The sequence below is a fragment of the Globicephala melas genome, chromosome 15, assembly GCF_963455315.2.
Source record: "Globicephala melas chromosome 15, mGloMel1.2, whole genome shotgun sequence".
Lineage (NCBI taxonomy): Eukaryota > Metazoa > Chordata > Mammalia > Artiodactyla > Delphinidae > Globicephala > Globicephala melas.
This window is the reverse complement of record NC_083328.1, coordinates 21,771,841-21,793,424: the sequence shown is the minus strand read 5'-3', so window position 1 is coordinate 21,793,424 and position 21,584 is coordinate 21,771,841. Positions and strand designations below refer to the sequence as shown.

Genomic DNA, 21,584 nt, shown 5'->3' with positions numbered 1-21,584 from the left:
ACACCAACCACCCAGAGGGGGCAGAAGATGGAATGCCAAAGAGTCACACTCATGTGGGTGACCCTGCCCAGTTCTAAAAGTCTGCTAATAACTGTCTGTAATCTGATAAGTGATGTCACCCTGGAAAGGAAACTTGGAAAAGGGCTTGGGCCAGGAAGGGAAGCTTTAATCTCTCCCCTAGAAGCCTACAGTGAGTTAAACAAACAAACACATGGAAATTAAAGAACTAAATTAGACACAGTCTTATGAAAAGTCTTGGCAAAGTACACGGCAGTTGATCCATCATGAATTATTAACCCAGGATGGATATGGCTTGGGACACATCTGCCCTTCTGAGGTTGGCATCATGTGGGGAGCTCTACTTTCTCACAAAGTAACTCTTAGTGTCCTTGTTAATGGGATGTGTGGACATTTCTTGAAGGCCCAAATCCTCTTTCTGGGAGTCAAGTGGGTGTACTCAGGATGTACCTCCCAAAGTATCAATAAAACCCTACCTTGTACAAGCAGCCATTTTAACTCTATTTTATTCAATATGTGAATAAAAATACAAATGAATAATTAAGTGAATACTATACCTTGGGAATCCCCCTAGAGTTCTTAATAATTTCCAAGAAAGAGTTGTGTATTAATTCCCAGCAGTCATCAAAAGATGGATTAAAGGCAATAATGGGCTCATTGACTTCAAGCTTGATCATGATCAGCTGAGGTATAAAGAACTCCATCTCTTGGTAGGGCTCCTCAAAATCATTCCCATCCTTCAGGAGACATAAGATACGGAAATTATTACAAAATGGAACCTTCTAGAATCAAGGGAGTGAATCTTACCCATTTATAGTACTACATGGGCACCAGAAAAGGAAATGAAAGGTACCATGCACTGTTCATATTTAAAATAAGGGCAAAGTATGGCTTAGCCCACCTGAGTTCACCCTCTCCCCCTTCTTCGAAGCTTTGATTCAGTATGTTTACTTTGCTTGGAAATTCCTTTGTCAGTATTTCCAAATCCTCCCCATCCTTTAAAATTCAGCTCAAAATCCCTTCCCCTGGGAAGCCTCCCTGTTCCCCAGCAAGAAATAATCTTCCACTTCTGAACTTCCATATTTCCACTTCCTTATGGTATTTTATCTTTCTCTCGTGAGATTTACATGCACATCTTCTCTACACTAAACTTAAGGGCAGGATCTGTCTCTGATTCATCTACGTCCTCCAAAATATCAAAAATATCATTTAGTACATCGTAGGTGCTCAATAAAAATTTGTTGACTGAATCCACAAGTATAAATACTTTATCTGTATACCTCACATGAAGTTGCTAATTAGCATATAGCATATTTTAGACACTAAAATTGTCAACCTTCCTGCAGTAGAAATATTGGTGTGGAGATATTTCTAATTCCCAACACAGGTTAGTAACACAAAATACCTTTCATAAACTACAGTGCCTAATGAAATTGGCATGGGGCAGCTGTAAAGTACTTGTCCAAGTAATTGATTCTAGAGATATCTAGATTGGTTTAAGGATTATTGATAAGCATTAGTTGAATGCCTACTATGTACCAAATACCCATAAATTTCTTTCTTTAAGATATATGAAGACATTAGTTTTCCCTTTGTGTGGAATTTTAGAGTGAGACTTGTTCCCACATCTGAGTTTCTTCTGCTTAGCCAGTAGGTGATTACAATGACATGTATAGATTAGTCCACTGTAGAGTGCTAACAGTGCAGTCTAAATTCAACAGCATTGGTTCTACATTCTTCTGAGCAAAAGGGCAATTGTTCATTTTTACTCTATTTGTAAAAATGCTTAGAACTTAACCTTTTCTAACAGGCAATTTAAAATTTTATAGCTCTTTTTAAGATAAAATGGCACATAATATAAAATCCAAAAGAATATTCCTTGATCTCCCAGGTTATCTAAATTTAAGGGATGCTTTGAAAACCAGGACTTAGTGTTTTAGTTTTTATCTAGACTTCACTGAAGTAGTTTCATGAAAGAAGTTATTAGGTCAATAAAGCCTTTTGTTTTTAGAGGTACCCTTTCAAAGACTGAAAAACAAAAGCCAATATCTGCAATGAACACACACAACAGTCCCTAAATATCAAGCCAAAAATTGATAACAAACCGTTTTCAACCCCTTCTTTTTAATAGAGAGGATGAAAAAGTGACCACTCCCTCTACTGTAGGAGGTATGCGTTCCATTTTATTCAACCTTTCTTTAAATTTTTTAAATTTCTCTAGTTCTATAGATTTTTACCAATATAGTAGGAAGTAATTATCTCAGGAAAGGTTGCTGTGTGTTTAAATAAATCATTTTTATAAGCTAATAATCATCTGATATGTGTTCAAATCAAGATCTTACTTTTTGGCTTGGCTTACAGCTGAGGACCTTACATGACTGAATCCTGAGTCTATCTCAGTTGATTCCACTCCAAAGGGTCTACTGCTGGTCCCCTACATACCTTGTGTATCAAGAAAAAGGAAACGAGGTCCTTCAGAGACTTAATGACCAACTCCCTGAGCTGGAGTGACATGAAGGATGCAACAGAAGCAAAATATTCCTCAATGCGACGAGAGGAGCCATAGTCACTCTTGGGAGCAAAAAGGATCCACTGCTCCTTCTGGGAGACAAAAAGCTGGGCACAGGTGGGGATCCATCTGTAAAGAAAGCAGGGCGTCTAACTAAGAATCTCTTCCAAGCTCCAAGAAGTCCTCTCAGCCACTCCCCACTCCCCACAACAAGGCAGATGGCTCCTTTGCCATTACGCAGCTTTGCAAATTGGTACTTTCATATCCCTGGCCACTTCACCTGCCAACATCCCTTTCTGGGGAAGACAGTAATAAGATTTGGATTGAGAGGCTATTCTCCCATTAGCAGTGCCCAAATGAACAGTCCTGCTGAAAGACGAAAGTGTCTATAGTTTCTTCATTATATTCAGAGATTGGGGTAAAGGGGTATAAGGAACTGGAATGTTCTCTCCAACTTCTCTCCCTGGCGGATGTCTGTTTTCTGATTGAGACTTTATAGGGAGAAAGAGAAAGAGGAGAAAAGGAAGGGAACTTGGGAGGAGAAACTCCAGTGTGGCAGTGGCTGCTCAGAAGTTGAGAGCAGAAATTAGAAAACCGAAAGAAGAAATGGATGCCTCATTGTTCCTTTCATCCTACTTCCCCCAATTTCTAATTCCCAGTGGGAACCACGGGCATTTGCACCCTATCACTTCTCTTTTCTGACTGCTAGAAAAGTACTATTCTAACAGTCAGAGAAGTACTGGTAATAGTCATAGTTGTAGATGTAATCATTATATTTAATAGCTACTACATGCCAGCTATTGTATAAACATTTTCTCTGATAATAAAAACCCGTTGGTAGGTATTATCACCATCATCTCACATAAGGGAATTTCTCTGGCTCTGGACACAGTCCTGCATGCATTTGCAAAGGAAAAAAGAATTAAGTGACTAAAAACTCCCATCCTTGGAACCTTGCAGGTATTTATCTGGGCCACCTGAACACAAGTCATTTAAATGCACTGTCCTATAACCCAGCAAGGCCTACAGGATTTCAGAGGGAGGGAACGGAAGTGGTACTCTCAACGAGGAATGGTAATGAGAGAGTTTCAAAAAGGCAGAGGAAGACCAGGAGTGAGGGTCAAAGATCAGTGTACATGAGGAGGCACAGAGGCTGTCGGGGATGGGAACATGGGAGGAAGAGAACAGAGGAAGATGTCAGTGAGAAGTCAGCAAAATCTGTGCACCCCCCAGGTTGGATACGTTGTCACTTCACAGAGTTTTTGATCTTTATGATACTGTGATACAGCCCCATTCTGCGGCCAGATACTGACTTGTTGAGAAGAATTTGGCGTGCTTCCATGCAGTGTTTCTGGATGACATCCTGATATTCGTGAGGCAGCAGAGGTAATTTTCCCGCCAGTAATTCTGCTGTTCGAACAAACCTGAGGTCTTTAAATCTGCAGAAAGAGAGGGAAAAACTTCCTAAGCTAAGCAGATGCTTTATAACAAACTTTGTACGATGGGTTCAAAGGAAATATATTTTCATTTTTCAGTGAGAGGAGATATAAACAGATTAAAACGAATTATATCTGAAAAATCTGGGAGTCTGAGGAGGGAGTGGATAGTTCACAAGAACTCTTGCAAGGAGTAGATAAACTCAGCAGGTATTACTGAGCCTTCCTATGTGTCCTGTTCCGGGTAATCCATCTGGGGAGTGGGATTTTGACACTGACCTGGAATTTGGCTGGCTGGGAACTGGGATATCAAATGGACAAATCAAAGCTCTTTCCAACAGTGAAGACACAGAGGACAGGGCAAGCAAAGCACCACCTTCATGATCAAGTGGGTTCCACTCAATCCTCAATGTGGCCCCTGGGTGAGCTACTCAAAACAACTTGGAGGTCCACTTTGGTCTGAGCCCAGAAAACCCTATAGACCTGCCCCCGACAGCTGACAGGCTCACCGAGACACCCACAGCATCCCTGGCACAGCACCTTACATAGTACGGGTACTCAATAAATATTTGTTAAATGAAGACATGAATCTCTTCCTGCCCTCTCTGATGATAATCTTACCTTCTATTTCTCTCAGATTAATGGAGGTTCTGCCCTTTACCACACTCCGCAAGGCCTTTTTTAGCTTACAGGGCCACCATTTCTCTTCCTGACACCTATTCATTCATTTATTAATCAGTCTTTTAAATCATCAGTGCCTACAACTTCCCAAACTAGATCTTTGCTCACTTTCTTAGCTTGCCTCAGTTCTCACTTCTCATTTTCATCATCCACTGTAATGACCCATTAGGCACTTTCCCTCATCCTTCTAAAATCCCGCAGTCTACATTTCTATTCCTTTTTGGTGGAGGTGGTGAACTTAGTCTTCATCTTGTCTGGCCAGTCACAAAGCACTGCTAGGGGAGAGCAGAATTTGAGGACCTCACTCTCCACACACTTTGATATCCAACTCCAGCATGGCCCTGGTCACAACCTGATAACTATGTTACTCATCTTTAGTTCAATCCTAAAAAACTTCCCACACTGGCCAGAAAAATCTACTCTTTCTTCAGATCACGACCCTCATTCTGGCCCCTAAACCCCTCACCCTTCACTGATCACTAGGTGACCTCTTTAAATGTTTAAAGCTAAATGCTGCAGGTCATATAAGAATATTTTTCTGTAGCATTTCCTTAACAAATCTTTCTCCTTGATGATTTTTTGGTTCAGCTGACAAAAACCTACATGATTTTGGTTCACTTTTGTGCCTTTGTTGCCTATATAATCTTCTTCAGGGAACCATGAAAAGCAAGTGATAAGAATCCTTCTTATAGTAGAAGCTATATGTTCAATAATTTGTCATCTTCACTATATGATCAAATTAGATTCACGTGTACATCCTCTTGGTACTGAACTTCTGGCAATTTTACCAGCCCTGTGACTGACTTTCTCGTTAATTTCTAGGTTAATTTATTTTTTGAGGCCTTAAACATGCTTGTAGTTAAAGCAGTATCTTCATTTATTGAACAACTACTGTATGCCAAGCACTGTTCTAAGCACTTCACCCAACAATCCCATGAGGGAAGTATTGTTATAATTCTCATTTTGCATATAAAGAAACAGGGGTCCAGAAAGATTAACTTCCCCAAATCACACAGTTCATCAGGGACAGAGCAAGAACCAGAACCTAGGCTGTCTGGTTTCAGAGCCCACTCTATAAATTATTACTCTTCTATAAATTATTATTATATACTTCTGCCTCATTAAAAAATTACTTTTTTCCCCCAATGTCCTTACTAGCACCTCCAATGCCTTAGAAAACTGAATTCAGTTCAAAGAGGGAATGTGTTTATTTCTTATCATTGGTGGGCTCTGTCCTAGGTTGACCCCACCTGCAATTCCTTTTTAAAAATAGGTAAAACTAAGAATGTGAAAAAACAAGTAAGTTATCCAAGTAACAAGGCTCTCCAAAGACTAAACACATTCACAGCTATAGATCCTCCCCAAACAAAATATCTGAGGTACTGATTAAGTTCACCCAATCAAAATTACATAAACATACCGGCCTCTAATTTTTCTAATAAAAAACCCAGATGGTGGCAGCTCATCATTTCATTAGCCTGCCTTTGGTGAACTCTGGTGGCCTCATTCTCCTACCAGGATTCACACCCCTTCTTGAGGGGTTCATAAAAAAAATCAGTCTTTCTTCCCAGTGCAATTGATGAATGGATAAAAAAAAATGTGGTATAGCCATAAAATGGAATATTATTCAGCCACAGAAAGGAATGAAGTACTGATACATGCTTCAATATGGATGAATCTTGAAAACATGATGCTAAGCGAAAGCAGCCAGACATGAAAGGCCACGTATTGTATGATTCCACTTATATGAAATATCCAAAGTAGGCCAATCCATGGAGACAGAAAGCAGATTAATATTGCCAGGGGCTGAGTGGAAGGGAGAAGAGAGGGTGACTGCTAATGGGTACAGGGTTTCTTTCAGGGATAATGAAAATATTCCCAATAGTTTCAGGAAAGTTGCCCAAATCTGTGAGTATACTCAAAATTACTGTATTGTACACTTCAAAAGGGTGAATTTTAAAGTATGTGAATAACAATTTAGAAAAATGAAAGAGAAAAAAAGTGGCTCCTGCCTCCTCTGGACTTCTACCACTACCTGTGGCAAATTTAGTCACTGATGAATATAACTGAGACTACTGTTTGCCAACCCTGTGCTGGCCCTGAGTTACATAAAGGAATAACCTCAAAAAACTAAAAATATACATATAGAGTTGCCATATGATCTAGCAATCCCACTCCTGGGCATGTATCCAGACAAAACTATAATTTGAAAAGGTATCTGCACCCCTATGTTCACAGCAGCACTATTTACAATAGCCAAGATATGGAAACAAGCTAAATGTCCACTGACAGATGAATGTATAAAGAAGATGTGGTACACACACACACACACACACACACACACACACACACAATGGAATATTACTCAGCCATAAAAAAGAATGAAATAATGCCTTTTACAGCAACATGGATGGAACTAGAGATTATCATACTAAGTGAAGTAAGTCAGACAGAGAAAGACAAATATCATATGATATCACTTATATGTGGAATCTAAAATATGACACAAATGAACTTATCTATGAAACAGAAACAGACTCACAGACATAGAGGACAGACTTGTGGTTGCCAAGGGGGAGGGAGAGGGGGAGAGGGACAGAGTGGGAGTTTGGGGTTAGTGGCTGCAAACTATTATATATAGAATGGATGAACAACAGGGTCCTACTATATAGCACAGGGAACTATGTTAGATAAACCTGTAATAAACCACAATGGAAAAGAATATGAAAAAGAATATATACATGTGTGACCGAATTCCTTTGCCAACAGTAGAAATTAACACAACATTGTAGATCAACTATACTTCAATAAAATAAATTTTAAAAAAGAATTTGGAAAGGAAAAAAACTAAAAGACTCAAGCCCCCATACATTTCATAGGCTAGAGAGAGTCAAAGTCATAAACATATAATTATCATTCAGTGTGATACATTTCATAATGGAGGTCTAATTAACACCTACTGGATACTTATATCAGGCACTATTCTAAGTACTTTGCATGTATTAAATTATTTATCCCTCCTACCAACACTATGAAGTAGGAAGTCTTATTATCCCAAATTTAGAGATAAGGATGTTACTTATGAAGCAGCACAGCTAGAGGCGGACCTGAGTAGGCCGGCTCCATGTGAGTGCTCTTAACCAGTATGCTCCAGTGCCTACAGACAGGCACTGGGTGCTGTGAAGGCACAAAGGAGGGCCACTTAGCCCTGCATGGAGAGCTGTCACTTGCTGTTCATACTGCACTTTGGGTCTGGGATGTTTGTCATTTTACTTCAAGGGCAAGCTACTCCCACATAAGATGATCTCTTATGTGTGGAAGCAATAAAGAAAGGGAAGAAAAGGGACGGGAAGCACTTCTTACTCGGTAAACCACAGCTGTTTCAGGCTGAGCATCATGGGGTTCACTGTGTGCAGATGGTCCTCGTTCCACTTCTTGGCATTCCTGTAGACACTGTGCCAGGGCACAGGGGCCCGGATCACTCTTTGAGGAAATGCTCGGGGGATGCTCTCGATGAAGAGTCTTTTCCTCTCCATTGGATCCATGAGGATGTAATCAACTATAACCAACAGGGCAAACACTTGTTATGAAGCAGGGACCTTGAACACTCTGGGCTCTTAGTGTCAACACTTTAAAGGTAAATGTGCCTCTGTCCATTTACACTTGGAAATGCTCCCTCATTTACAAGGTCAGTGGTAATCTCCTGGGTATAACTAAATTGGGTAGGTTCCACTCTGTTGGTATGTGAGATATTTCAGGGAAAGAGGAATATAACTTTACAGTCTGGAGTACTTCGAATCTGGAGTTGAGTCCTGTTAGGATATCTAGCATTATGCATATCAGTGAATTAGTATTTGCTGATACCTCATTACTCATTAACTGATTTCTCACACCAAAATAGTTACATAAAAAATAAACACAATGGATGACATCCATCCATGAACGGAAATTTAGAGGCCAAACATTTCACGTGCTAAGGACTGGCAAAAGCCTCACAGAGGAAGTACCATTTAAGCTGGGTCATAAAGAATGAGTAGGATTTTGTCTGAAGGATAAGAAGTGCGGTTCCATGACTTTTGTATAATATACTCAAGGTGCTGCGAGTCATTCTGTGGCAGAAATAGCAGGTACAAGTGGTAGAGTGCAAGGTGGTAAGACTGGAGAAGTAGGTTGAGGCTGACATTTGAAGGGCTTTACATGTTTATCCTTATAAGTTTGGTTCTAGCCTATAGCAGACAAGGCGCCATGACACTGACACCATTAGAAGGTTAATTAAGAAATTAAAAATAACAACTTGGGAAGTATAGCTGTGTTCCAGATAAAATGGGAAGTTGGGGAACTAATATGATCACCCCTCCCCTTTGATGTGTTTCTCACATTATTCACCATCATCCAACATTTCCCAATGACCTACTGTGTGCACGAGACATGGGGCTAAATATGAAGGGGAGGGAGGACTGATGATACATCAGCTAATGTCTAATAAGAGAGCTGAGACCCACAAGAAAGACAATGCCAGTGTTAAATAACCGTAGAGAAACAGTGGCACGGGGGAAGTTCCAAAGTGGGATGAGCTGAAAGTAGAAACAAGAAGTGCTATGAATGCAGAGGATGGAGTCATCACTGAGGGTTGCAGAGATCAAAATACTTGAGGGAAGAGGCAGGTCTTGAACTAGATTTTAAATGTGAGTAGGCCCCTACTTCTTAGTGCTGCTACTTACAGTAAGTAGCACCTGAGTAGCACCTGCATCACCTGGGAGCTTGTTAGAAGTGCAGAATCTTGGGCCTCTCCCAAACTCTACTGAATCAGAATCTGCACTTTAACAAGATCTTTGGGTTACATAGATGCACATTAAAGTGTGGTAAGTACTGGTGTGGACATGAGTGATGGTGGCGGGGAGCATTTGGATGAAAAGTTAAACAGTGTTTTTGGCATTTTCAGAGTAACCAGGGTGAAGGACTGACAGAGAGAGGAAAGAAGGTGCCCTCCACATAGGAACCCCTGTCCCATTTATGCCCAGCCTTACCAATGCTTTTCTTGAGGCTACTGTAATAGTCATTTTCCTTCTCCTCCACAAGGACAGTCATCAGGGGTTCCAGGAAGGGACTTGTCAGCAGTGTGTTAGAAATCAGCTTTGAAATCCGAACCATCACTTCATCCTCCTGGGGGGCAATCATGTCTTTCTGGACTCCATTGGTCAAATAGTAATAGTATCTCTTCCGTAAACAAACCACCAACAAGAAAATGATCAACATCAATTGGCTAACTGTGCCCACTTGCCCACACCTGTCAGCCACCAAGGGACCCTGTTCATACAGCACCTATCTCCATCCGTCACTCGCTCCTGGGCCTGTGACTTCACACTCATTGCAATACATCATTGGCGAGTATTCCCCATGACTCTGGAGGAGTCAAACAAAGCCAGAGAGATCTCAGCGTGGTATAAGGAAGGACTTGTCCAACGCCACGCAGATAGGAACAGTGGAAGGAGGACTGAGGCCAGGGATGGAGGTGGCATTATCTGGTGAGCTTTAAGAAGAGGAATGACAAGCTCCTCAAGTGGACTCAGATAATTCACCCTCCTCAACAACAATGCTCCTATACAAAGAAAGCACTTGATCCTGTGGCTTGTAGCTGTCCATGGGGAAAAACCCCCAAGCCTGAGTGAGACTTGGGAGTTAGCTCTTCTAATCCAACCATGGGACTTTTGAGTTTAGAAAAGCCACACAAACACAGGAACTGAACAAAAATGCCCAGTGGGACCTGGCGACGTTAGGAAGTTTGGTTTATTTAGGGCTTGCCTCTAAGCTGCTAGATGGCTGAGTGGCTCTGGAAATGAATAATTTCAGATGGATGAGAAGCACAAAGTATAGGAAAGGGTTTGAAATCAGATTTGACCTTCAGTGCCAATTGTCTGTGGTCAGAAGAGGCTGAGCTTACATCTCTTCAACCTTCATACAGGACAAATTCCAAACCTCCCTCATTATAAGAACTGCGTGGGGTGAGGAGAGAGGCTCCTGTTAAATGCAGATTCATAGGCCCCCTGCTAGGGCATTTGGGACTTGTTAGCAAGCACCCCAGGTGATTCTTATTTTCAGGCAAGTTTGAGACATGCTGTGTAGCTCCTAAGAGCACAGAGGTGTCAGTATCAGCCAGACCTGGCCTAAGTTCTAGTTTTGCCTCTTACTGACTGTATAACCTTGAGCAAGTTACTTAATCAGTTCCCACCCCAATTTCCACAACTGGACAATAGGAATAACCATAGTCCCTAGGTCTTGAATGGGGTCAAGCACCTAGAGGGTTTAGCATGGAATTTTGCTAATAGCACATGCTCAGTTGCTATGGGTTTTTATTATTAATCATTTTACTATACACTATAAATTCGCAAGCTATTTGTTCTTTTAAGACAGGGGTTGGAAGCTCAAAAGTCTACCTGGGACCAGGCAGGTAACGTTAATAACTGAAAGTTGGCTGTACATAAGAAAATAATAAGGAATTGTGGAGACTGACAAACCAGAGAATGTATTTCTCATCTAAAGGAAGTGGCTACTGTTCTGCTTCAAATATTTTAATTTTTTCAAGAGAGGTAAGAAATCTAGCTTATGTGAGATTTCCTTTATTTTCAAAACACATCTATAGGCCAAATTCATCTTATGGTAGGGTTGCCAGATAAAATACAGGATGCACTAGGATATACTTATACTAAAAAATTATTCATTGTTTATCTGAAATTCAAATTTAACTGGTGTCTTGTTTTTGTTTTATTTTTGTTTTTCAAAATCTGCCAACCCCAGCCTATGGGTCACCATTCCGCAACCTACATTCTATGAGGACCCAAAGGCACTGATTCCTAAGACTTACTAGAGCAGAGAATTCAGGCACGCACACCTTCATTCAGTAGTCTGTCATGGGGTCTGGACTTCAGTATTTTTAAAACATTCCCTAGGTGACTCTGCTGTTTTTCTCCAGTTTAGAATCACTGAGATGCCAAGAGTAATACTTAGCAAATTGAGAGAAAGGAGGCAATAAGAATGTACCTCCAAGTCTGATTCAGTTGGTTTGGTTTCTTGACTTTCTATTTCCATCTCCTGCTGTAACATCACATCAATCTGTTCTTCTGGACTCATTGGTCTGCTTCCTGGGAGAGTCAAAGATGTCACCACCTCCGTCCTCATAGGTAAGGAGGTTGAGGTGCTGCGGGCCAACCTCGTCCTGAAAAGTAGACACAAGCTCAGTCCTTGGTTCCATGGAACACCTCATAGGTTTGTTAGCGTTGGTTTTGCTTAGTTGGCTAATTTATTTTTATTTAGAGCCTCAAAAAATTGGATTAAGAGGACCGTTGGGGAAAAAAAACATGAGTAACTAGGTATCCAGGAACGCTTTAAAGTCAAGAAGCAGAGCATGGCTTTCAAGAGACCACAGCCTTCTTCGGTTCAGCCCAGTGTCCTGCAATCCCCTGTGCCCATAGGGACACCTTACCCAGTGAGATCCTCTTTGTCTTTGGGGGAGAACTTCATTTTCTTCTTGTTAGGCTCTGATGAGCTTTTATTTGCTAGAACAGTAGAGAAGAAAGACATCAGTGATGAGCAGTGGCCTTGGGCGGTCCTCTGTCCACAGGGATGCCAGTCTCAGGGTAGTGCAGGAGAACACTAAGCGGGGTGGACTTGGTGTGGTGGGATGACGCAGGTGATGTGGGCCCTGTACCACTAATTACCTGTGTGACCCTGAAGAAGTGACCATCACTCCAAGCCTCAGCTTCCCCAACTGTGAAATGGGGATGAGCATACCTTCTGTTATCCCATACATTGGACAAGTATTAATAATTGCTCAATTCACTCCCCAATCCTATATGCTCTATTTTCTAAACATCAGGTGTATTACTGCTTAATATTTTTCTTTAAATAGATTCAGACTTTTAAATCTAATATATTTATTTTAAAGGAAATATTATGATTATCACAAGTAGAAAAACCAGTATCATTTGCAATAAATATAATTATTGCAAATAGAAAAACTGATGTCATTTGTAATAAACAGAAGGTATTGCAATAAATATCATTTGTGATAAATAAATTCAACAAGTAATATAAAACTCTACTATTATACTTTAACTGGATACTTGCTTAAGATTCTAGCCTAAGGAAACTAACATGTCATAGAGACATGTTAAAGACATACTAATATGAATTTGACATTTTGAGGGAATCAGAGGAGTGAAGACTCTTGGTTAAGATGTATTTTGAGTTCATACTTTAATTTCCTCAACCTACTCCAAATATAACAATAATAGAAAAAATATTCTTTAAAATTAAAAAGACAGTGCATTGTTCGAAAAGATGCTCTTCTGTGTGGACTAAAAATAAACACATTGTGAACTAAAAGTCTTAAACTTGGCTTCTGGCTCCAGAAGCAGGCAGAAGTAGTTAGGTGTTTGATACCTGGGGGGAATAACAGAACCCAAAACATACCATGATTGTGGGGACTGCAGGTAGGCTCACAGCATGAAGCCAGGGCTGCCCTACCCAAGACACGCCGAAAAGACAGCAACACTGTCATGCAGATAAAGCACTTGTTATCCTCAATTCACATGGTGGCCACAGAAAGCAAAGAAAGGCTGGTAATATCTAGGCCAAGCCTAACATCGCCTTAGGGACCAGATCTACAATCCCCAAACATCACCTTAGGACGGGAGTCCTAAGCCACCAATATAAGATCTGGTACTAATTTGGGGTCCAAGATGCCAGATGAAGGCATAAGGGAAAAAAGCAAGATTTTAAAAGGTATGTCAAAAGAATACACTGTTTGAGTACATTTATATGTGAGAGCAACCAAAACTAACCTATGGTGACAGAAATCAGAAAGTGGTTACCCTGGGGTGGGATGGTGTTGGGTAGAGGAAGGAACTGATGGGAAAGGAGCACAAGGGAACTTTCTCTAGTGATGGAAATACCCTATATCTTATTTGGGTGGTGGCTATATGGTGTAAACAATTGTCAAAACTCATTGAACTGAACACTTAAGATCTGTGCATTTTATTGTATGTGTATTATACCTCAACCAATGGGGAATGCATGTAGCAAGAAAGGGAAAAACTCTCAATATAAGTCTGCAAACTAAAATCCCATAACACATGAGAAAAACCAATACTAAGAAAGATAGCAAATAAACTCAAAAATTGAGGGACATATTTATAAAATGGAAATGATACAGCAATACTAATAATTCTCTAAAATAAATGTTTAAGATCCTCCAAGTGATTGATATTGGAAGGGCTATGTCCATGAGAATAGAATAATAAATTGGCAAGTGTGGTCCTCATAAATAGAACCAATTAGGAAATCTGAAAACAAAAAGATACTGTCATTAAAACAAAACCCATTCATTAGACACGTTAAACTCAAGACTGAACATAGTTGAAGAGCAAATTAGTGAGCTGGAAGATATATTTGAGGAATTCACCGAGACACAGCAGAGAGGATAAAGAAAAACATGATAATGAGTTTGAGACAGCAGGCAGATTGAAAGTCTCCAACACACCTCTAACAAGAACTACTAAAGGATATCCTTAAGCAGATATAGGTGTACCCAGTGGGACTAAACAAATTAATACATATAAAGTACTGTGGTAAGCAGCTTCCAAGATGGTCCCCAAGGATCCTCACTTCTTGGAATCATGCCCTTGTGTAATCCTCTTAAGTGTGGGCAGGACCTACCAACTCACTTCTAACAAAGAGAAAATGGCAAAAGTGATAGGATGTCACTTCCAAATTTAAGTTCCAAAAAGACAGTGGCTTCTATCTTGCTGGCTCTCTTCTCTCTCTTGCTCTCTCCCTCATTCCCTCTAAGGGAAGCCAGAAGTCATATTGTGAACTATACTATGGATAGGCCCATATGGTAAGAAACTGATGTTTATGGCCAACAGGCAGTGGGGGATGTGAGTGAGATTGGAAGAGGACCCTTCCCTAGTTGCCTTTCAATGACTGTGGCCCTGGCTGACACCTTGATTGTACACTTGTGAGAGATTCTGAGCCAGTTAAGCCATGCCCAGATTCCTGACAGAAACTGTAAGACAACAACAGTAACTTGTTATGCAGCAATCAACAAGAAGCACATGGAGCAGTGCTTGGTGTATGGTAAATGTCATGCTAGCCATTACAGTCATTCTCATTTCAGAGATGAGGAGACTGAGGCTCCATGAGGTTACCCAAAGTTAGGTGCAGCAAAAGGTGGAGCCAGGACTAAAACCCAGGATTAGAAATCTCACTCCAAAGCCCTATTCTGAGTGGGTATGGCACACAGCCAGAAATACCTAATGGCAGCCCCTGAACAATCTTCTCCCTGGGGACGCTGATGGTGACGGGCTGGTAGACCTTCAGCAGGTCCTTCAGCTTCAGGTCCTGGGCCATCAAGGAGTAGTTGTTGGCAATGGAGTTGCTGGGTCCATTGTGGTGGTGCTGCTCTTTGAAGGGTGCAGCCAGGGTCCATGATGTGCGTTGCATCAAGGGTGGGTAAAGGCTGTGCGACATGACTGTCTACAAGGGAAGAAATGCACAGTGACACATGATGAGGGACATCACTCGGGGGGCCTGGGCTCCTTAGGGCCAGGCTCCACTCACACTGAGACTCATGGCATCCCACATGCCTTACACGGGGGCTCTACCTTCTGCACACTGAGTGCAAATACTTTCGGAATGGACACCAACTGTACTTCTCTGACCATTGTGAGCATGATTTCTGATGACAAGGATGACAGCTTGCTTTCAATATTCAGTAAATTTGTGATCAGATAATTTACATCTACTGTCTTTATGGCTATGGACGTGGCTATAAGGTAGAAATAACTGTTCTCATTTTACAGCTGAATATGGAGAAGTTCAGAGAGTTTAAATAATGCAGCAGGTAAGTGAGAAGGCCAGATTCTAACTCACCTTTGTGTTACTGCATAGCTTTCTCCCATGGTGCTGTAGCCTCTTCCAGTGGCAAAAATGACCAAGGCCTCTAATGCCACTTGTCAAGTCTGACTGTTTGCCCCCAAACTAGTACCAGCAGAAGAGTAGCAGCCAGGTGAACATACCTGATAGAGTTCAGATGGTTCCTCGTTAGAAGAAGCAGGCAGAGGCGGCAACTCTGGCCGCATCTGGGAGTGGCTCATGTGATATATCGAGTCATTTTTGTGGATCTGTGGGAAACAGACACAAAGCCACTCTTCAGGAATTAGGAAAGATTTCCAAGCTTCTGAGGTTGATAAGGAGTAAAAAGGTCCTCAGGAAAGGTTTTAGGCACAAAGTTCTGCCATACAGCACCCTTCTCACCCCTATCCACTGTGTAGGTTTCATTTCTTAATTGTTAATGTCTCTCCTCTAGCATCTCCTCCTTGGCTACACTTCAGTGAGCAAATTCAGATTTTTTTTTTTTTCCCCTGGGAAGAGCCCAAATCTGAGGGCACCTCCAGGTGCCCTACCCTGGGTTGTAATTAAAGGGGTTGACTTTAAAAAATTGACTCTTGCATTTCACATTGGCAAAATTCCAAATAGAAATTTGCTTATGCAGTGGCATAAGTAACTCTGTGCTTCCTGTGGAAAGAAAAAGTATCATTTAAAGAGTGTGGGCATGTAGGTCCACCATGCCATTCAGAGAGTGAGCCTCAGACAGAGGTGAACCCGTGGCTCCCACTGCCACTCTCAGTTCCCGGTGCCTTTTCACCTCAGAGTTGAAGGTGATTTCAGTGTTGAGCAATGCTGTGTGTGTTTCTGTCCTACACCCAGCCACTATAAGCAAGACAACTACTTCATCTGGGGCTGTGATGGAGGAAAACTTCTGGGCTGGACTTACTGAGAGGTGTTGCTACACAGCACTTTAAAGGTGGTTTAATGGATCTGCAAGTATAATTTTGGCTCTTTGTGATTTTTCACCTGAGGCAATGACTGTGTAAGATGAGACATTATTGGACAGATTTGATTTATCTGGGTCAGCAAATTAAGTCATGCAGGGTAACTGAAGGTAGAGACATAGGGGGTATATGAATCAGATATTAGTCATCCCATGCCCCAACCAATCCCTCACTGATGACTCAACCTCATAAAATAATAACATTAACAACAATGACATCTGCCATCATTCTAAACGTTATGCACCAGGCACTTAGGAGATTTTTTATACCCATGTTCTAGCTGAAACCAAGGCTCACAGAGGATAGGTAACACATACTAGCCACACAGAGGTGCTTTTATTTCTTTAAAGATTTTTTTTTTGATGTGGATCATTTTTAAACTCTTTATTGAATTTGTTACAATATTGCTTCCGTTTTATGTTTTGGTTTTTTGGCCATGAGCCACGTGCGATCTTAGCTCCCTGACCAGGGATTGAACCCGCACCCCCTGCATCGGAAGGCGAAGTCTTAACCACCGGACCGCCAGGGAAGTCCCCAGAGGTGCTTTTAAATACACATCACTCAGCATCCCAACACACTGGAAATGGCAAGTATCACTTACACAGCAAATTACTTTGGGAATGTGTTGATGTTAAAATTAAACAAAAACATGCAAACTCTTAAACAAAACGCATACTGAGCCTGGGAGTTTTAAAAACATAATAGGTTCACTGATCTAATGGCCTAATTCAGTGGTTTTCAAAAATTTCAGACCCACTAACAGAACTTTATTAAACATGGGGATGCTCAGGCTCCACCTTAAACAAGATGACCCTGTTGTTTCAGCTTAGCACTGTGCCTGTCTCTCTGCTCTTGACCTCAATTTCAAGGATCTAAGAATCGATGAATCATCTCCAAGAGCCTTCTCTTTCACTAGCGAAATTAATATCAGATCTGCACTGATGAGGCGAACAAAATGAAAAAACTCAGCATCAACTTGAAAGGAACCTGGCCATCCAAAATGGGTACTATACCATCCAAGGCAGATTTTGGCAGCAGTATTTTCAGGGAAATGAAGTCATTCATGGTTTCCTTCAGGATCCCAGATGTGACTGGGACATATACTGACATATACTGATTGATAAGTTAGGGCTGTCTGCATTTTGTCTTTGCAAGCGAGAAGGTTTTGTGGTCAGTGGAAATCTTTCCCTTGGCCTAGCTTTTAAATCTGTTTCAAATAAAACTATTCATTAAAAGAACAACAAGCAAACACCACAAATTTCAGACATCTTGAGTAAGTTACAGTTGAGGAGACTCTTTTGCAGTTGAGGAGAATATTAACATTATTCTGGAGGTGGCTTAGCATTCATGCTTCTGCTTATGGTTGGGGTAAACCTGATTTCAGCCCTGACATATACTGGGAAGTTACTCTTCCCAGCAAAACAGGCAGAATAGAGCCCTAGTGGACATAACTAGCTCTACTCCAATTTCTGTCCATGCTGTATAGTTTCCAGCCTGTGTCCAGGGTAGAGCATGTGATACAGGTCTGGTCAGTCAGAATACTCTCTCCTCCTAGACACTGTGATTGGTTCAGGGATAGGTGTGTAACCCAAGCTGGGCTAATCACAATCATTCCTGACACTTTTGATAGTGCCATTGAGAAAGAGGTACTCTCAACAGCCATCTTTGCCTTATGTGAAAAAAGTCTTCCTTAGATTAAAGCCAACATAAAAGAAAGCAAAGCACCAGAAGGACAAAGACAGACTCCCAATGACATCAACTGGACCCCAGGATCCAACTTGGACTTCTCAATTTCTTGAGCCCATAGATTCCTTTTTGGGTTTGAGCCAGACTGAATCATATGTAAGTCCCTCCATACTGAGAGATGGTCATCCAAGAGATAGACACAGAGGCAGCTGAGTCATCATATAAAGAGAAAAGCCATTCTTGGGATAATAAAGAAAGAAAACAACATTTTGCAAGAAAGCAAACTAGGCACTTTCCTGGTGGCACAGTGGTTAAGAACCCGCCTGCCAATGCAGGGGACATGGGTTCGAGCCCTGGTCCGGGAAGATCCCACATGCTGCAGAGCAACTCAGCCCGTGTGCTGCAACTACTGAGCCTGCGCTCTAGAGCCTGCAAGCCACAACTACTGAAGGCCGTATGCCTAGAGCCCATGCTCCGCAACAAGAGAAGCCACCACAACGAGAACCACACGCACCTAAACGAAGAGTAGTCCCCGCTCACTGCAATTAGACAAAGCCCGCACGCAGCAACGGAGACCCAATGCAGCCAAAAATAAATAAATAAAATAAAATAAATAAATTTATATTAAAAAAAGAAAGCAAACTAACATTGAGCATTTTGCAGAGCACAATGGAGAGAAGCAGAACCGCTGAAGAACAAATTAAACTTTAAGCTAGTTCATAGGCACAGACTAAGACTTATACACACAGAGCCATTAAACCATGATAGCAGAAAACAGCTCAGTTCATGGGACAGGGACACATGGGACACATACAAGATTAGCAGATCTAGAAATCAATTCATAAAACAAAGAGAGTTTTCTTGAACACACCTGGTTAAGAATCCTCTGTGGCACCTTCAAGGTGAAAGAGATGGAGATTTTTGTAAGAACTACCTGGCTACCCAAAACGGTTTGTTAAAAATACTAATGCGTAAGTGTTCTCTCTGGTAAATTGCAGAGCATTTCCATTTCAGGGGGTGGGCTCAGTAATTATCAACAAATTCACTTTAATTTTACAAAGTTTTGGTTTAAAATGCTCCTCTGCAGTGTAAAATGCGCCATACACTTCAATGTATGGCAACGTAGTGGATCTTGGCTTCTCCACCAAGATTCTGGCACCTAGATTGGGTAGAACTGTTACTTTCAGGTGCTCATTTCTGACTACATGTGATGTTTGCAAGTCCTTCACGGAAGCAGTTTCCAAATGCTCACTTAAGGACCTGCAACAGCAGAGTCACTAGAGTCTTAGCTAAAAATACAGACTGCAGGGCTCCACTCCAGACCTTTGAGATTAGAATCTTTGGGAGTGAGGCCAAGTCTCTACATTTTCAAGATACTCCCCAGTATATTCTTATATATGTACCTCCAGTGCTGGGAACTGCTGGATGGAACATATGGTCTAATGGCCTTGAAAAGGAAGGGAAAGAAAGGTGTCTATTCCTGAAATATTCTCAGCAAAACTTGAAGATGTCCAAAAGCCTAATTCAGAACAAAGCATAATTCAAGGACATTATTTGATTAACATATATGCCTAGTCAAGGAGATCTAACATGGCAATTGGTTTATGACTGAAACATCCCCTTCCCACCCACTTCCAATTTCCCTACATGTTGAAAATACTACAGGTATGAAAAAAGAAATACACCTTAAAATTCATACTTACCTTCTGAGATGAGCAATCCACGTCACTCATGTTCTCCATTCTAACTGGACCTATAAAAATATTTAAAAAAGGAACAAAGAGCTCTCAGTTTCTTCCTCTCCTATCAGTGGCTCTGAAATTCCTTATAGCATAATGGGGATGACACAGATTACGGAACTTTCCAGATGTTCTGAAAGCTCTGTTCACAGGGCTGCCTCTCCGAGGTCATGGACTTCAGCCCCCTGAGGAGTTTCCAGGTAGAAGAGGAGAGAAAGGGAAGCTAGAGAATGAAGGAGCAGCCTTGGGGCTCTGCTGGGCTCTGTGCTGCAGCTTCCCTGTGATGGCCACTCTTCCCATCCCCTGAGCAGCACCTCCCTTGGAACTTTTCCAGGAATACACCGACTCCACTGTAGAGAAAAAACTGAAGCAGAGTTACATACTAACACAGAGAAGAGGGAGGAAGCACCCCACCAAGCATTCCCCCTGGCAGCCTGAACTCTTCTCTCTCCTCCTCTCAGGTTATTTTTAACACTGGAGGAGCTTGTACCCAGGTCCTGGGGCCAGTCACAAGGCTTCAGTGTCTGTTGCTAGGGAAGGAGGGGCCTCTGTTGTGCCCAGATACAAGACTGGTCTTGACTCAGCTTTGTGTCCAGGTCTCTCCCTTTGCTGTAGGTCAGCTGTCCAGCAGGAAGTTTCGGTGACAGGAGGGTGAATGGCAATGATCCAGGAGGTGAATGGCAACAAGAGGTTATGCCTTTGGAGGGGCCTAAATGCACACAGAGTGGTGGTTAAATTCTTGGGCCCTAGAGTCAGACAGGTCTGGGTTCAGATCCTGCCCTTCCCATTTAATTAGCTATGTGGCTTGAGCAAATTGCTTAATCTCTCCAAGTGTCCTTTACGATGTAAAATGCCAACAGTGTGTCAACCTACCTCATAGGTGGGCTTGAGAGTTAATGAGATAATACCTGTAAAGCAACCTGCACATAGTAGAAGGATGACCAACTTGTCCCAGTTTCCTGGGACTTTCTGGGTTTTAATACTGCAAGTCCTGCACCCTGAGAACTCCCTCAGTCCTGGGCAAACTGAGACAGCTTTGTCACTCAACACAGTAGGCACTCTATAAGTGTGGCTAACATCATTCTCATGATAAACACAGGAACACATGCACACATATGCTCACACACACAAGATACAATTAGCTGCTGCCCAGACATTCAAAGCACACGTTAAGTGGTCACTTTCAAAATTTTCTCAAAATCAAGTTAGACTTATTGAGCTCTTTTTGGGAGACAGCCTTCTATATATATATATGTATGTTTTGTCATTCAATTTTCCCCCAAACTCCATGATGTTGCCATTTTATGATTGACGAAACCAAAACTGAGAAAGACACATAATTTTCCTAAACTGCCAGGACTTCTAAGTAGTGCTGATACAATGTGAACCCTGTCCTTATGACTCCAGAGTCCAGTGTTCTTTCCATAAAGTACCTGCCCATAAAACAAACATTTCTGAGATCTTACGATGAGCATTACATAGTACCAAGTACTTCCATTTCTCCTTTTTCTTACTTTTCCCTCAAAGTTTGGCTTTCCATACCTTCAAAATAACCTTGAGGCTCCTCATTCCTTACATTTGCACTCTCTACCATAAGGTATATATACAGTTTCAAATAGTGTTT

General features: G+C 41.5%; 1 protein-coding gene across 1 annotated transcript in view; it reads right to left on the bottom strand.

The window, feature by feature from the left end:
• Window positions 1-20,026, bottom strand: part of DNAH3 (dynein axonemal heavy chain 3) — a 190,434-nt gene extending 170,408 nt beyond the window's left edge. Inside the window, exons 1-10 of the mRNA XM_060285613.1 lie at window positions 19,925-20,026; window positions 15,720-15,824; window positions 14,943-15,177; window positions 12,125-12,197; window positions 11,683-11,857; window positions 9,672-9,861; window positions 8,008-8,203; window positions 3,841-3,966; window positions 2,461-2,656; window positions 576-755 (exon numbers count right to left, since the gene is read on the bottom strand). Coding sequence (XP_060141596.1) covers window positions 576-755; window positions 2,461-2,656; window positions 3,841-3,966; window positions 8,008-8,203; window positions 9,672-9,861; window positions 11,683-11,857; window positions 12,125-12,197; window positions 14,943-15,177; window positions 15,720-15,824; window positions 19,925-19,963 — 1,515 coding nt within the window. The 5' untranslated portion in view covers window positions 19,964-20,026. The remainder of the gene's footprint in view (window positions 1-575; window positions 756-2,460; window positions 2,657-3,840; window positions 3,967-8,007; window positions 8,204-9,671; window positions 9,862-11,682; window positions 11,858-12,124; window positions 12,198-14,942; window positions 15,178-15,719; window positions 15,825-19,924) is intronic.
• Window positions 20,027-21,584: the final 1,558 nt, after the last annotated feature.